Below are 16,209 nucleotides of genomic sequence, written 5' to 3'. Positions count from 1 at the left end.
TAAATGACCCCTTGACGGTTAAGTCCAGTCAAAGGCGACTGTGGGGTGCGGCACTCATCTTGCTTTCAGGCCGAGGGAGCCGGCGTTTGTCCACAGACAGCTTTCCTGGTCATGTGGCCAGCATGACTAAACCACTTCTGCTGCAACGGAACACCGTGACAGAAACCAGAGCGCACGGAAACACTGTTTACTTTCCCACTGCAGCGATAACTATTTATCTACTTGCACTGGTGTGCTTTTGAACAGCTAGGTTGGCAGGAGCTGGGACAGAGCAACGGGAGCTCACCCCGTTGCGGGGATTCGAACTGCCGACCTTCTGATTGGCAAGCCCAAGAGGCCCAGTGGTTTAGACCACAGCGCCACCCGCAAAAGTGCCTACCTTCAATCCATGACATTCCCAGAATGGGGCTGGGAAAGACCCCTGTCTGAGACCTACTGCCAGTCTGTGCACCAGACACTCTGGAACTAGATAGACCACTGGTCTGACTCTGTATCAAGCAATTCCCTGTGTTCCTATTATTGACTGCCCAGGTCGAGCAATTTGATTGTTGAGAAGCAGGACCCAATCGCCCCTAGGTCTTTAGCGATGCAACACACCTACATCCAGCATCTTGCAAGATCAAACACGGTGCACACTGTTTCCCAAGGGTGCCCTGGAAACAAATGTAGATTTGTTGTGCAGCAGCAGGCTTCAGCAGTGCAACTTAGAGGCAGATCAACAAAGAATTTTAGATCTCTTCCTTCGGAAAACAAGACTCTCCAAAGCCATAGAGGCCTTGGTCGGTTGGTGTTTTTTACTTGAGGAGAATTTCTGAACTGGGTCCCTGGATAAATCATTCATCTTTGGTATCCAGGGTAACCAAGTACGTGAGGGGTGAGGGGGTTTGAAAGAGAGAGAGAAAGAGAGAACGAATGGACAAACAATGTGGTCAGTGAACACCAGGTCAGTATTGGTTGAAAACAGCAAAAACCTGAACTCAGAAAGGGAATAAAACTGCCATTGCCTTGTTCAAAGAGCTCTGCCCCCCCCCCATAGTAATAAAACAATGTATATCCTTTTATATCCGTTATTGATTTTATTACTCAGTTATAACATCACTGAGTGTGTTGCCATACCTGCAGCCATACCTGCGCTTAAATGTCTGCAAAGGAAATCCTGCTATCTGCTCCCTGAGCAGTTAAGAACCTTAGAAGATCCAGTTTCTTAATCGAGCAGGGATCCTGGTTGTTCATGTTATGTCACCGGGAGAAAGAACAAGAAATAGTAATGCGTGGATTAAAAATGCCTTTAAGCCTACTTTGTCCCACCTCACCCCCCCCCCTTTTATTTTTCGGACTTGAATACAAAAGATACCCTTACAAAAACATGTTTGGCTGATGCCTTGTTGTTGTGTCACTGAGGCAGAACAGGAAAAAGGCAGGGAGTGAAAGCCCTGTGTATTTATAGTGGAGTGTCTGGGGAGAGGAAGAAATGGGAAGAAATGTGGCATATAAATCCCATTACTTCGCTCCTGGAGATGAGCTGCTATGAGTCACTTCTGCTGCAAAATAGGACTGTGACCAGATTAACAATTGGTTTGGGGAAGGTTTTCCTTGCATCTGTCAGGTTACAATTTGCCTGATCAAAGTGGAAATCGGAAGAAACTGTTTTTAGCTATCTTTCTGTCTAACTTACCAAAACTGAAAGTATTTATATTTATCATTATCAACATCATCATCATCATCATCATCATTATTTACCCTTCCTTTGCTGTAAGATCCCAGGGCAGGTGCCAACAATTAAAACACAAACACAGAAATTAGGTGGGTCCTAAAAATATAGGGCTGCCCTATGTCCGGATTCTCCTGGGATTTCAAAGGCGGAATTGATGTGCAGGGCAAATTTCTGAAATCTGGCGCTTTGTCTTAGGCAAGTCAACTGAAAAAATTGTGGGATTTTTTTGGGCGTTTTTGAAAAACAAACTTAACAATTTCATTATTTATTTTATTTGGTTTTCAGATTAAAGTTTCACAATTACATATCCAACATACAACATAAAAACAAGATTCCAAAGAATCTCCTGGACTTCCCTCCTCCCTTTGGTGGGTCCTATTGTTAATCATTTCCTCCTGCATCTTTTATGATAATCCAAATCTTTTACATCTCCATTACGTCCAAAATTCACCATTAAAATACATCAAAGCTCAACAATTTCAGTGCTTTCCTAAAAAAAGTTCAACAACTTTTGGGGTCTCCTGGTTTTTACTTTTTGAAATACAGCAGCCCTAAAAAATAAATAAAGAGATGCCAGAATGCTGTGCAAGCAAGGATGAATGAAGGAAGCTACTCCTATTTCTTAACCTATTGGAATGTGGTGCTGTTCCTTGTTTTGCGGGCAGCTGTTCACATCAAACATTTTACTGTTTTGAGAACCAGCAGCAGCATCCAGAACAGCTGAGGTAGGCTGAGAACTGTTACCATCCTCTCGCCACCACTCCAGACCCTTTTGCAGTTTGGAAAGAGCAGGCAGCAACCAGGAACCACACCTGACACCTGTGACTTAGTGGAGAAGGGCCCCCCACTTTCCCATAACTATAATTGGGAACAAGTTTTTCTTGGCAGCCATTTTCAGTATTTGGTTGTAAAGGAAATCAGATGGGAACCAGTAGTCCTGTTTGGAGGAGGTTTTATTGAGTAGGGAAAACATCATTATTTACTGGTGATGTAAACTATTTTGTGAGGCTTACTTGAAAAATGGAATGTTATTTGTTTGTTTGTTGTGGCAAAAAGGAAACTGAATGTGGCAAAAAGGAAACTGAATGAGACCATTGGCTATAAGTCTCTGTACTGCCTACTGCACCTGATGCTGCCGCTGGCTGCTCAGATGAAAGTCTCTCGAAAACGAAATGGAGAAGCCAGGGTTGAACCACTGGGCATCTGTATGCCAAGAACGACTGGGGACAGACAAATCTGTTACATTTTTTTTTTTGTCATTTCCCCCTAGTGGTAAAATTCATTTCTCTGCTTCTCCATGGCAATTTGTGACCCCCCCCTTTTTTTAAATCCACATTAAAATCTGCCAGCATTTTAGTGCATTCCCCCCCCCAATAAGCACACTTTTGTATGTAGTTTTTTTGGGGGGGGGGAATACACATTTTTGCAAGCAATCTCTCCTAATGCAATGCATTTCTGTATGTCATTTTCATGAATATCTTCGTTTTTGTGAACACTGTTCCCCTACTATATGTGTTTTTGTCACACTAGCTGGGCAACTGCATCACAAAATTTGGAAAACTGTGAATTTCAAATGATAGCTGTGTTTCTGTTCCTGTATTGGTTTGAGATGTGCAAATTAGGTAGTTTTCCATTAGAATCCACCTGCTGCACACACAGGGAAGAATATTATGTATGCTTCCCAAAAAACATTTAGAAAATTAAAATATAGTAATTTAAAACTGTGCAGGCTATAGAGTTGCACTGTGCTTCTATTTAATTTATTTAAAAGCACGATAGACCCTTAAGGTCAGAGGAACGGGACTAAGTGGAGCAGCAGGAGCAAAGGACTGAAGCTGTCAGGAATGCAATCTAGAGCTGTGAACATTTCTTCTTGCGATGTTATTTCCCCCCACACAAGAGACAAGAACTCCTGGGGTTCGCTTTCATTTCTTGCCTGCATTTTATGACACTAGACATAAGAGAAGCCAAGAGAAGTTGGTGCTTTAATCTTGCAACTAGCAAGAGAAAAGCTTTTTTTGTTTACTTTAACACACCAAAAAGAAAAAAACAAATATCCATCAACACAAAACATAGCAAGAGGAAAACTTGTGTGAATAGTCAGAACTCTCAGAACGATGATCTCACCCACATGAATCAATATAGGCAATTGCACAGGCTTTCTTTCAATATAAGAATTATTCTGACACACCCCGTCAATAAAAAACAAATCATGTCTTCTACCACTGAGGCACTTAACCATAAGCCTGCATTTTTATCAAAGCTTCTATATATTTCAATCAAGGCTTGTATTTAAAAATGAGCTTAAAAAAGGATTTTCAAATGTTTCATGCCAGGCAGAGAAAACCTTGGCCATTCTCCTAAGACAAGAGGGCCCCATTGATTTATAGTAGAAAAACAATTCTCAAAGTCATAAAAAGGGAGAATTACATATGCTGCCCCAAGGCTGAGAAAACACCATTAGGAATGGGGAAGATAATACCAATGTGCCTCCCAGTAAAATGAGCCAGATCTTCTTTCTAAGGTTCAAAGGCCAAGAGCAATGGAGAAGCATCTAGCTGGCTGTGAAAGGAGGGGTGCAAACTGAAGAGGCTTCTTTTAAAAGTTGTGTTTTACTGAGTTTCTTCCTTTTTACTTTGAAAAGCTTTATTCTTTTAAGAGGCTACCTATGATAAATGTATGAAATATATTAGCTTAAATATATTGGCTTAAATGTAATTATGCAAAGGATTTAAGGAATGCTAGATTCTTATTTCATATGGTTGTAAGAGTTGTATTTATCCTGAAATTAAGTCAGCCACCAGCCCCCCCCCTGCCAGACAGAAGACGCCATCCAAGCAGTCTTGATATATAGTTGTCAGGCATTTGTTTAGAAACATTAAATGAAGGAAATCTTTCAATGTTGATGTGAAACTCAAGATCCTTGACATCTGTTGAACATAAAAATGTAAGATTAAACATTTGTTTTAGAAGGCAATAGGGCAAGAAGGGCAAGAGGTGAGCTGGTAATTAAGATTCCATGTAAGATATATTATTACTTATATGTCATATATATAGCTCTTTGTCTCCCTTATAAGGGCAAGGAAGTGGGTGTATCTTTTGTGGGTGTATCTTTTGTGATTGGTTCTACCAAACAGCCAATAGGAATTTCAACCAGGCTGATTGGACAGAGGCAGCCACAGGAGGAGCAAAGGGGGCTGGATTAAGGGAATATAAGTGCTGGCCAGAATGGCAGGAGGCCAGGCCAGAGCTTGGTAACCATGTACCACTGTGCCTCTTATTTATTTGTCTGACAAATAAATTACTATTTTAATTTCTCTATTGCTGCGTTGAATATTTCATTCCAGCTAAGCGTTAACCACAAGCAGGGTGCTACACCACCTCTTGTGTTGCTTATGAGTGGGTAAACGAGCCTCTTTGAAAGAATAGTGCAATTATATGCATCTTTACTAGACAGTCATAGAAAAAAGAAGTCCTGTAATCATTTGCTCCTCGGTTCTTTTTTTTTATATATATAATAGTATTTATTAAATTTTTAAACAATAATCAACATACATAACAACATGATCTTTTTCAATAACCACATTTCATTCTCATCTTTGGACTTCCTCACATCTCTTGTTCCTGCATTCTGAGCACATAAATTTTTCTAGCAAATTATTTACTTAATTCAGTTTATATCATGTAATTGTCCAGTATTAAATCTCAAATCTTAGAATTTAAATCACCTTTTTTTTTAAAGAACTTAATTCTAACATATTATTTATCCAAAATTTGTCTTTTCTTTCAGTCACGTTTAAATTTATATTCTTTGTTACTAATTTGTTAGAGCCATATTATTACAGATCTTACATCTTTCTTAACATTCATACAATTTACAGTGTTTTTGTAAATAGTCCTTAAATTTCTTCCAATCCTCCTCCACCAATTCTTCTCCCAGGTCTCGGATTCTGCCAGTCATCTCTGCCAGTTCCATATAGTCCATCAGTTGCATCTGCCATTCTTCCAATGTGGGCAAATCTTGAGTTTTCCAGCCTTTAGCGATGAGTATCCTTGCTGCTGTTGTGGCATACATAAAAAAAGTTCGGTCCTTCTTTTGCACACTCTGGTCAACAATGCCCAAAAGGAAGGCCTCTGGTTTCTTAGGGAAGGTATACTTAAATACCTTTTTCAGCTCATTATATATCATTTCCCAGAAAGCCTTCACTCTAGGACAGGACCACCAGAGGTGAAAGAATGTTCCTTCAGCTTCTTTACACTTCCAACATTTATTATCAGGCAAATGGTATATCTTTGCAAGCTTGACTGGGGTCATGTACCACCTGTATATCATTTTCATAATATTTTCTTTCAAAGCATTGCATGCGGTAAATCTCAGACCTGTGGTCCATAGCTTTTCCCAGTCAGCAAACATAATGTTGTACCCTATGTCCTGTGCCCATTTTATCATAGCTGTTTTAACCGTTTCATCCTGTGTATTCCATTTTAGCAGCAAGTTATACATTCTTGAAAGTATCTTAGAGCTGGGTTCTAACAGTTCTGTTTCTAACTTTGATTTTTCCACCTGGAATCCTATCTTTTTGTCCGACTTAAAAACTTCTTTAATCTGAGCATAATGTAGCCAATCTCGCACTTTATCTTTTATTTTCTCCATACTCTGCAACCTCCAATTATCTCCGTCTTTTTCTATTATTTCCCAATATTTCGGCCATTTGGCCTCCATATTGAGTCTTTTCGGGGCCTTAGCCTCCATTGGTGATAGCCACCTTGGGGTCTTGTTTTCCAATAAGTCTTTATATTTTATCCAGACATTGAACACTGCTTTTCTGACAACATGATTCTTAAAGGCCTTATGTATTTTAACCTTGTCGTACCACAAATATGCATGCCATCCAAAAGCATTGTTAAATCCTTCCAAATCTAAAACATCCGTGTTTTCAAGAAGCAGCCAGTCCTTCAACCAGCAGAAAGCTGCTGATTCGTAGTACAGCTTTAAGTCTAGCAGGGCAAAGCCCCCTCTTTCTTTAGCGTCAGTTAATATCTTAAACTTAATTCTGGGCTTTTTGCCCTGCCAGACAAATTTAGAAATATCTCTCTGCCACTTCTCAAAACACCCCATTTTGTCCACAATCTGTAGAGTTTGAAACAAAAACAACATTTTTGGCAATACATTCATCTTAATAGCAGCAATACGTCCTGACAAGGAAAGTTTCAATCTTGACCAAATTTCTAGATCCCTTTTAATTTCAGACCAACATTTTGCATAATTATCTTTAAATAAGTTCATGTTCTTGGCTGTTATGTTTACCCCTAGGTATTTTACTTTTTTAACCACATTTAATTCTGTCTCTTTCTGAAACCTTTCTGATTCTAAAGGGGTCATATTTTTTTCCAAAACCTTGGTTTTTTGCTTGTTAAGTTTAAATCCCGCCACCCGACCAAACTCATAAATCAATTGCAATACCCTTTTGGTACTGGGCTCTGGCTCCATTTGCTCCTCGGTTCTCAATCCCTCTGCTGATTTCGTAATATTTCTTTTATTTACAAATATACACACAGAGTATAGTGGAAGCCTCAGCATTCCTTGTGTGCCACTATGAGAACTCCAACCATCAACTGATTGACGGTTTTTGTGAAGTGCTGTACCCATAGATTTGCAGGTGCTGCCAATCACCTGGTTGGGGGTGCCTGCAACCCTGTTTTGCCTCTTTACCTGCCCTTCGAGGGGTAGGGTGGCACCAAGACCTAAATAATGCCCCCCCTGCAGTTAGTTAGCACAGCCTTTGCCAAACTGGTGCCCTTCAAATGTTTTGGGTTACAAGTCCCATCAGTCCCAGCTAGTAGTGGGGGAATACATTTCATTGTACACAGGTTGTACATTGATAATAAAGGTATTATTATTATTATTATTATTATTATTATTATTATTATTATTACATCGGGAAGGTATCCCAAGCTACTGAAAGCTAACCTAGCATATCCCCAAACTACTCATCAGAATTCTTGTTGCAGGTTAGACACCTGTAATGTTTTATAGATTTGAACATCCTTTGATCATGCGTCACTGAAGCCTCTTTTATGTCACCAAACCGCTCGCAGGCGAGGCAGATCTTCCGAGAACCCCTTTGCCAATATTCTGTCCATTTGTCAACAAAGGATACTGCTCTTCAAAGGCAGCCATTTTGGGTATCTGCCACAGAATATGAATTTCAATTCCCATTACAGCAACATTACTGTGGATGGTCCTGGCGTGGTGTCACAAAGAATCAAAGCTCCCAGCGATGGAATTAGCCCTGCTGGATACTATGGCAGCTTTAATCCAATTAGAGGAGCCATGTTGAACGATTTAGGGGGAGGCGGAAATTCGCCTTGCTTGTACAAACGCAAATGTTTTTCACGCGGAGCTGGTGCCAGCTTCAGAGCGGCGCCAAAGGGAGTCACAGACGATCTGTCCTGCCAGGCTTCCCCTCACCCTTTAGCTTTAGAAGTAGCAGGTATTATGAATTGTGATATCGCAGGCTTGATTAATGTCGGTGGCAACTTTAATGTTTTCAGGTGCATTAATTAGCATGGGTGGTACATGGGACAGCTTCACAGCTGGGATTTCAATAACTGTTTGATGTCCTAGCGGGAACAGCATGTGTTTCTGTCTTAGGATGCTTCCAGATGGTTGCTATTTTCAGGTAGGATTCAGTCACATGCAGGGCAATTCAGGTTGCACAGTTAGAGTTCATTGGGAGCTCCTGCACAACAGATGAATTCTGTACTCTAATGGCAGTGTATTCTATAGCTTAAAAGCTTCCCTTTGTGTTTAAATCTTTAACCCACAACTACAGCTGTGCTGCTGCATCTTGTTCCTTCAGACCATGCCTTGGGACTGTATAATGTCCTTTAGCGAAATCCTTGGCATTTACAGTTGTCCGTGTACTTCTAAATTATCCCATACCTGTGGTATGGGAACTAATGGCAGGACAAAAGTGGATTTTGCATGTCCTGATGGTCCCCAAGAGGCTTGTACTTCAAGCTTGGGAGGATATACACATCTATTATGCAATAGTCCAAGGCCCTTTCTGGCCTTGCTACACTTTGAACATATTTCTCATAAACACCAATTTTATTTGATTATCAGGACATATAGATGGCATGTATGCTTATATGTTTAAAATGAAATGGATGCACTGATGATCATTGTATTATTAATGTGAGTTTGTTTCCTTTTCTCTTTTTTGTTTTCCTTCTCCTCTTTTTTTGTTTGTTAATCTTGCTATAAAAAGTAATAATTGCAGTAAACAGTATTGCCTCCCTCACCACTCCCATCTATGATTTCTGACGCCTGTAGGTTAATTGCTGGAGTGTGTTTGAGTGCCAAACTAAGCATTATGTTAGAAGTGTATTTAATGTCTCAAGCTTTTTCTCTGAAATAACAGGGGGGAATGATGGAGAAGGGGGAGAGTGAGAATCATGTGAGACTTAACCATGCTCGGTCCTGAGAAAATCCACACACATTGTAAAATGACTATTCATCCCAGAAGGAAATCCTACCAAGCAATTGGCAGAAATAGCAGTTTCCATCCAAGGGCAAATAATAATTTTGGGGGGCTAATTTTGGTCAGGATTACTTGGGGAGGGGAGGGTTAACTTTCTCTCGCTGTATATTGCAGGCTGGAAGGCCAACCCCCTGGTTGCCAGAAAGAAAAGGAAACTGGACAGCTTAGATGCTATCACACGTTTAATGCATCACCTAGTTTTGCCCATAGATTAAAAGTTATCTGTAATTAGAGTTACCACCTCTCATGATGAATCATGCAGAGAGGCAACAGGCAGCCTCCTATGACAGCAGACCTTTCTCCTGCATTGCTTTTGCTTCAAATACTCCTAGCATAGACAGGGCAGAATTATCCAGCTCAACCGGAAAGATTGAGTAGGGAACTGTAGAGATGCAGAAGGCAGCCTCCTGTGTTGGTAGGGATAGTTTGGGCTCACGGGACCTGCTAACGATTTAACTCAGGTATTCCTTGATCCGCAATAGAACTTCTGTCTCAGCAGTGTAGGAATTACTGCCCTGTTTCCTGTCCTGCGCTTTTTTTTTCTTTTTCCTATTTGGAAAAAATACTATAGAAATTGCTTTAGAATCACATTATGAGCACATGCTGTCTTCTTATGAGACCACGGAATACAGACTGTGTGCAGCTGATGTTTAGGAGGAAAGCTGCAAAAGTGGGAAATATTACACTTTCCCTTTCTGCTAGTGTCTATTTCTCTTCTGTAGAATTATCAGGAGGCTTCCAAGTTGGAACAGTTTGTGACTCGCTTTTTGCTGAAAGAAACAGTGAATCAGCTACAGTCGCTCCACAATTCCCTGGAGTGTGCCATGGAAACCACAGAGGAACAAACCCGTCAAGATAAGTGAGATTTCAACCACTCCCCCACCCCTGTGGAAATGTATCAGGAATTGTTCCAGGGGGAGGTTGCAGCTGAGTAATGCTGTGTGCTCCTATTACCTTGTGATTGTAGAAACAAGTCCTCTGCTGAAATTCATAGAATCATAGAGTTGGAAGAGACCCAAGGGCCATCGAGTCCAACCCCCTGCCAAGCAGGAAACACCATCAGAGCACTCCTGACATATGGTTGTCAAGCCTCTGCTATAGAATCATAGAATTATATCCCTTGTTTCCCCCCAGCTAGTTTCCACCTAGGAATGATAAAAGTTTTTGCTGCAAAATTATCAAAGCTGCGCTTAACTTACTTTTCAAGTGGTCAAGGCGTGTCTGTGAATGAACGTCTCTCCCCCCCCCCCTTATTCTAGAAATCATCTCAGTAGCAGTCAACACTGGGCCGCCTTCCTGGGTGCCCTTACATCAGGCTTCCTCAGCCTCGGCCCTCCAGATGTTTTCGGCCTACAACTCCCATGATCTCTAGCTAGCAGGACCAGTGGTCAGGGATGATGAGAATTGTAGTCTCAAAACATCTGGAGGACCGAAGTTGAGGAAGCCTGCCTTACATCATTCATAACCCTGGGGAAGATGTAATTTCTTCCATGAGGCTTTTTCAGATCAGGAAGTACAGGCAGCCAGGGAGGCTGCAAAGCACTAGAGAAATGTTTTGTGGACGGAAAAACATAATAGGCAAATTTAGACAAATTCATGGAGGAGAGGACTATCAAATGTTACTAGCCATGATGGCTATGGCTCTGTCTCCTCAGTCAGAGGCAGTAATGTTTCTGAATGCCAGTTGCTGGAAACCACAGGAGGGGAGAGTGTCCTTGCACTCAGATCTTGCTTGTGGGTTTTCCACACCCACTATCAGTCTCAATACATTTCCTTCCAGTGAATGGTGATCCCACGGGGTGGTATTCAACTAGGTTTTACTCAGAATAGACTCAGTTGACATTGATGGACCTAACCTTATCATGTTTCTTCATTTCATTGGGTCGACGCTAAGTTGAATTCCACCCAAGCAATGTTTTTTCAAGAGCAATCTTACCTACTGGGGAAGTTACAGATAGGTAGCCGTGTTGGTCTGCCAAAGTCAAAACAAAACAATCTGAAGAAGTGTGCATGCACACGAAAGCTCATACCAAGAACTGACTTAGTTGGTCTTTAAGGTGCTACTGGAAGGAATTTGTTTTGTTTTGACTACTGGGGAAGGTATGTGTTTGCATTTCCAGTGGGTCAACTGCCACATCCAGAGCCTTGCAAGTTCACAGCAGCCAGGGAAGAAGGGTAGCCACATTATTCTCTCTTATAAACTTTTCCTCCCATTGCAGCCGGTAGGTGAGAACTACCAACTCTGGAGATGGAGTTGCTTTAGCATCTTGGGGGTGGGGGGAGCATGGCTTCCCTGGGCATTTCCTTAGCTGTTTGCCATACTTTTAGCCTGCTTTTCAGATAACTGTTGCCTCCCCAAACAGCTCACATCAGTAAGAGAGAGAAAAACAGGCCCTGCTGTCAGACTTGCATAAAACTACATAAAAGGAGGTGGGGTGGGGTGGGGTGGGAAAGTTGAGTCCTTCAGGGCCTGAACAAAGTGCTAAACAGTTATGGATAGTTAGGCTGAGCTTCCCTCACTGCTGTTCTTGCTTGAAGAGGAGTTGGTGGCTCTTGTTCCTTTGGCCAGTGGATGGAGCCAATTCCCTTGTGGTTTCTGCAGTCCTAGGGCAAATGACAGCAAGAGCAGACTATACTTTCTGGCAGGGAGGAGGTAGCAAGCTCCCTGCAGCCACACCTTCTCTGAACAGTGAAGGACATGCCCCATGGGGCAACACCCCATTCCTGGCTTTACTGCTGTTGGAATAGCAATGGTGGGAGAGTTTTCCATGGCCACAGTGGCAAGCCCTCTAGAGTTGGATCTTCTTCTCTGATGGCAGAGGAAGCTCCATGGAATCGTATTACCCCTCAGCCACTGAAGCCATATGTCACCTCAGAAAAAAGCAGCTTGCATTAGTTCAGTATTTGAGCTTTGGTATGAAGCAGATGCACACCTTTACTGTAGGGATGTTTATTTCATTCTGATAGGTGAATGACTCCCCCTTTCTCCCCAAGGCCAAGCTGCTTTCCAGTTACCTAGATCGGCTCAAGGTTATGTTCTAGGCTCTGTGGCGAATGCCAAATTTGTGACAGACCCTCTGCAGTCAGAATGTTTACATTCTGTGACTCAGCAGCTCCTAGTATGTGTGTTTGTATGTATGTGTGAAGAGGACTGGAAACATGCTCAGAATAAAGAGACAGTTTCATTAATCCAATTGATTTATGCATATATAAATATATTTATTTGTAAGACAAAGGCCAGCAAAGCCAGAGGTGCTTGCAGTTAAGCAGCTGGGAAGACGTTCAAGTCGAAGACTCCAAAGGAACAGCAGTTTTTCTCCAGTCAGCCCTCTTTTTAACCAAGGTAATGTTATTTAAGAGAAGTATCGCATTTTTGCTTTTCTGTGCTTTACAAGTTGTAACCACCAAGAACAAGTCATATAAAGTAAAATAGCAAGTTTCATTTAAATTAATATGAAAATTTAATCCCCGTAAAAGGTAATTCTGCTAATTCTTGTATTCCACCAAGTGTACAGTTGGGAGGGATAATGCAAAAAAGAAGGCGCCCTGCTAAGTCCAAGTGCTAATACAAGACATTTGGATGATGCATGTATGAGTGATTTGGGTGCTTTAAGGGATACATTTACAAAATGGCCCTAAGTTGTCACTTCAATTGGCCCTGACAAGTCTGGTGTAAACTCCTGTCATATAGTGGACATGTGCAGTAGTTTGCATATATCACCCTAAACATTTATTTGCCAGTTGGACAAACTGTCTGTAAAAATACAGTGAAAACAGAAAAGCCAGAAGCTATCCAACATCAGAGAAAATATTAAATTGGAATATGGGGAACAGGTAAAATCAAAGCAGTATCAAAAACAGGCCCTTCTTTTTGCATATACAATTAAGCAAGTGGAGAAAATCAAGCAACTTGTAGTCATAATTGAACAGTCTGTCCACCTCACCTAGATCTCTGTCTTTACCTGCAGTTCCCTATTTCTGTAGTGGAGGTGTTACCAACTAATCTCACAGGGTTGTTGCAAGGGACAAAGGGCTTGAAAAACTTCCGTGTTTTAAAAGGGCTGTAGAAATCATGCAGATGATAAAAGTAAGAGCTCCCAAACTGGTTTTCAATGCATCTTTTGAAATGCAAACGTATTTGAACACATGCAGAGTGCCTTCCTTTATGACCAACTTCAGTCTTGCCCTGGCACATCTAGGATTTGAGAAAACTGCTCTCGGATACGAGGGAACTCCTCTTAGCTCAAGGTAGGGTATTGAGGCATTTCAAAATCAGGTGTGCAAGATCAAGGGTCCCTGTTGCTGCTTGACAAAAGGCTGCCTTTGGACACTGATTTACCCCCCTTTTTGTTTATAGAACAAGCTGTGTTCCTTCCTATATATGCTCAGTCAGGACAGAGCAATTTCTGTAGCCGTCCTTTGCACTCATCTAGTGCAACTGTTTTTATCATGAATCAAAGAAAGTCTGCTGTAGTGTGAAAGCTTCCCCTTCCAGAGCCAATAGCAGCTACCAGGGGAGGGGGTGTTAATTAGGACTGTGGCATAAAGGGTTAAAACCATTCCCACATAACACAGTCCCAATTTTGACTGGATTCTCCTGTAGTTGCCATTTAAAAACAAACAAAATGCCAATAAACCCCATAAACCAGACAGGTATTTCCTTGTGCCAGGTTTTATCTACCACGAGCAATCTAAGGTCTCTATCTACCAGCCAACAATCTTACAAAGGGAAAAGAGATTTTACACATCACAGTGCCAGCAACATTTTGTCACCAGGAGCTGCCACAGGTGACACTGCTAATTTCAGTCAGACTTGTGTGCATAAGAAGGATCAGGATGGGGGCCATTTTTGCATGTTGAAAAAGCCACTGGAAAAAGCCGCTCTAAGTTTGGAGTTATTTGCAGAGCATTCATTTTGAAGATGAATCACAGTCCTCCACGTTTTCTAAGAACTCTTCCCACCCTTCTGGCTACGTGCTTATCGGAAAATACTGCATCTGCTGTGTGAGTCTTACTGTACTTTAAACATAAAGACAGCAAAGGCAATTTGTGTAAACCAAAGTATCGGTACTGTAAGAAGCTCGGGCAGCCATTTTTAAGCAGCCCATTTCTGCATGCGATCTTGTATATTTTGCACCTTCTGAAGCTTTGCATCTCCACACAGTGTCCAGGAAGAAAAAGTAACTATGTAGTCTGGAATAACTCCTGAAGGATGTCACTTCTCTGACCCCGTAGATTATGTCCTCAGAATTAATTATAAACCGGAGTAACCGTAAACTGCAGGGCAAGAAAGACTTAAGAATTTCTTAGCTGCATTTAGTAAGAAATGTTGAGTCATGTGGAATACTTATTTGTAGGAAAATGCTATCTATTATCCATGTTTGGAAGAGCATCATCCAGGTTGAACATTAACAGTACTTTGATTGGATGAAAACATGCACATCAAAACAAAGAGGTGAATAAAGAAAGCTATAGTTTTCAACAGTGTTTTAAAACTCCATTATTTACATCTCCTAAAGGCTGGCTGGAGGAAGACAACCAGTGGATGACCCAAATAAACAGACTCCAGAAACTGATTGACAGGCTAGAGCAGAAGGTGAGACAAGTTCCTTCATTAATCTGTAAAGAACACCTCTGTATCCTTACTGCACCGCACTCTCCTTCCCTCCCTGACTGATAGTAGCAGAGCAGGTACAACATCCACTAAATGAGCTAAATAACTTACCTGGGTAGCCCTCTTTGCCACTGAAGGGCAAGGGTTGAAGTAGCATGTTGTAGATCATATCACAAAAAACCCTCGGCTGGTGGGTGCTTGATGATGGGATGGAGGCAGAGAAGTGGGCCTTCTTCCCTACTCTCACCACCACGCAGCAGACACAGTTGGGAGCTCTCAATCATGTCTGGTCAGTTTGTACCGCATCTTTCCCTATCCCAGCCAGCACGGTATAGCAGTGGCAGTATCCATAACTAGTTTCCTATCTACCTCCAACAATTTTCTTCCCTCGTTGCTGAAACGTGTTACTTGTTACATATATGAAGGTCAGTTTGAATTCATGCTAAGTATATAAAAGCAGTGGCACATCCCAATGGCAATAGGCAGGCGGTTACAAAATATAAGTTGTTTCTTAGATCTATTTCCCAAGGCACACAGTTACTTTTCTGCTGTTCTCATATTCCAAAAACAGCTTAGGTATGTTAGACTATAACGAAATTGGCCAATTGCCACGGTTCTGCTGCTTGTAAGCCAAAGTCAGAGGAAGACTGTGTGGATAGTTCATATCTGGTACTTTTGTTTGCATTTCTCCTCCATCCTGTTGGCAAGGATCTAAAGCTTGAGCCACTGGAAGAAGAGGTATCTGAAGAAAACACTAAATCTGTAAGTATCACCCCCCCCAATTATTAATTGATGAGGATAAGAGTTATCTCTGCATGGAGGCATAAAGAAAGTTTTGTATATTCTATTCTGGTTTAATTAACAAGGATTTGCAATCCTATGCATACTAATTTGGAAGTAAGTCCCACTGGCCTTAGTAAGGCTTACTTATGAGTAAGGATGCAAAATTGTCTTACTGAGCATTCCAATAGGACCCTCATAAGTAACACAATTTATATTACATTTAGAGGGAAGATCCAGTTACATCATTGCTTTATTCAGCCTTCTTTTTTTTTAAAAAAAAACTCCTTTGCTTATTTTTACATACCGTATATTATTGTATGCAATCAACCCAGATGGCAAGATAAAAATGCTCTGATATCAGGAGTGCAATGCATTCACCAATAATATTGTCTTAATATTTTTGTCAGCACATAATGATAGTTCAACGTCAGATGTCAGTAATAGAAGAAGAACTGGAGCAATTCCGGTTTGCTCTGAAGCAGTATGTGGACACGGCCTCTTCTCAGGATGGATGCCTGCAGTGAGTACATTTGCTGCCCCCAGAGGATGAG

General features: G+C 41.4%; 1 protein-coding gene across 1 annotated transcript in view; it reads left to right on the top strand.

Moving 5' to 3' along the window:
• NECAB1 (N-terminal EF-hand calcium binding protein 1) overlaps positions 1 to 16,209 on the top strand; it is a 43,236-nt gene that overhangs the window by 22,734 nt on the left and 4,293 nt on the right. The window contains exons 6-10 of the mRNA XM_081874584.1: positions 9,984 to 10,120; positions 12,492 to 12,604; positions 14,781 to 14,857; positions 15,584 to 15,637; positions 16,066 to 16,178. Of these exons, the coding sequence (XP_081730710.1) occupies positions 9,984 to 10,120; positions 12,492 to 12,604; positions 14,781 to 14,857; positions 15,584 to 15,637; positions 16,066 to 16,178 (494 nt within the window). The remainder of the gene's footprint in view (positions 1 to 9,983; positions 10,121 to 12,491; positions 12,605 to 14,780; positions 14,858 to 15,583; positions 15,638 to 16,065; positions 16,179 to 16,209) is intronic.

Source organism: Podarcis erhardii (genome assembly GCF_964252035.2).
Source record: "Podarcis erhardii genome assembly, chromosome: 8".
Taxonomy (NCBI): domain Eukaryota; kingdom Metazoa; phylum Chordata; class Lepidosauria; order Squamata; family Lacertidae; genus Podarcis; species Podarcis erhardii.
This window is presented reverse-complemented; position numbering and strand designations above follow the sequence as displayed.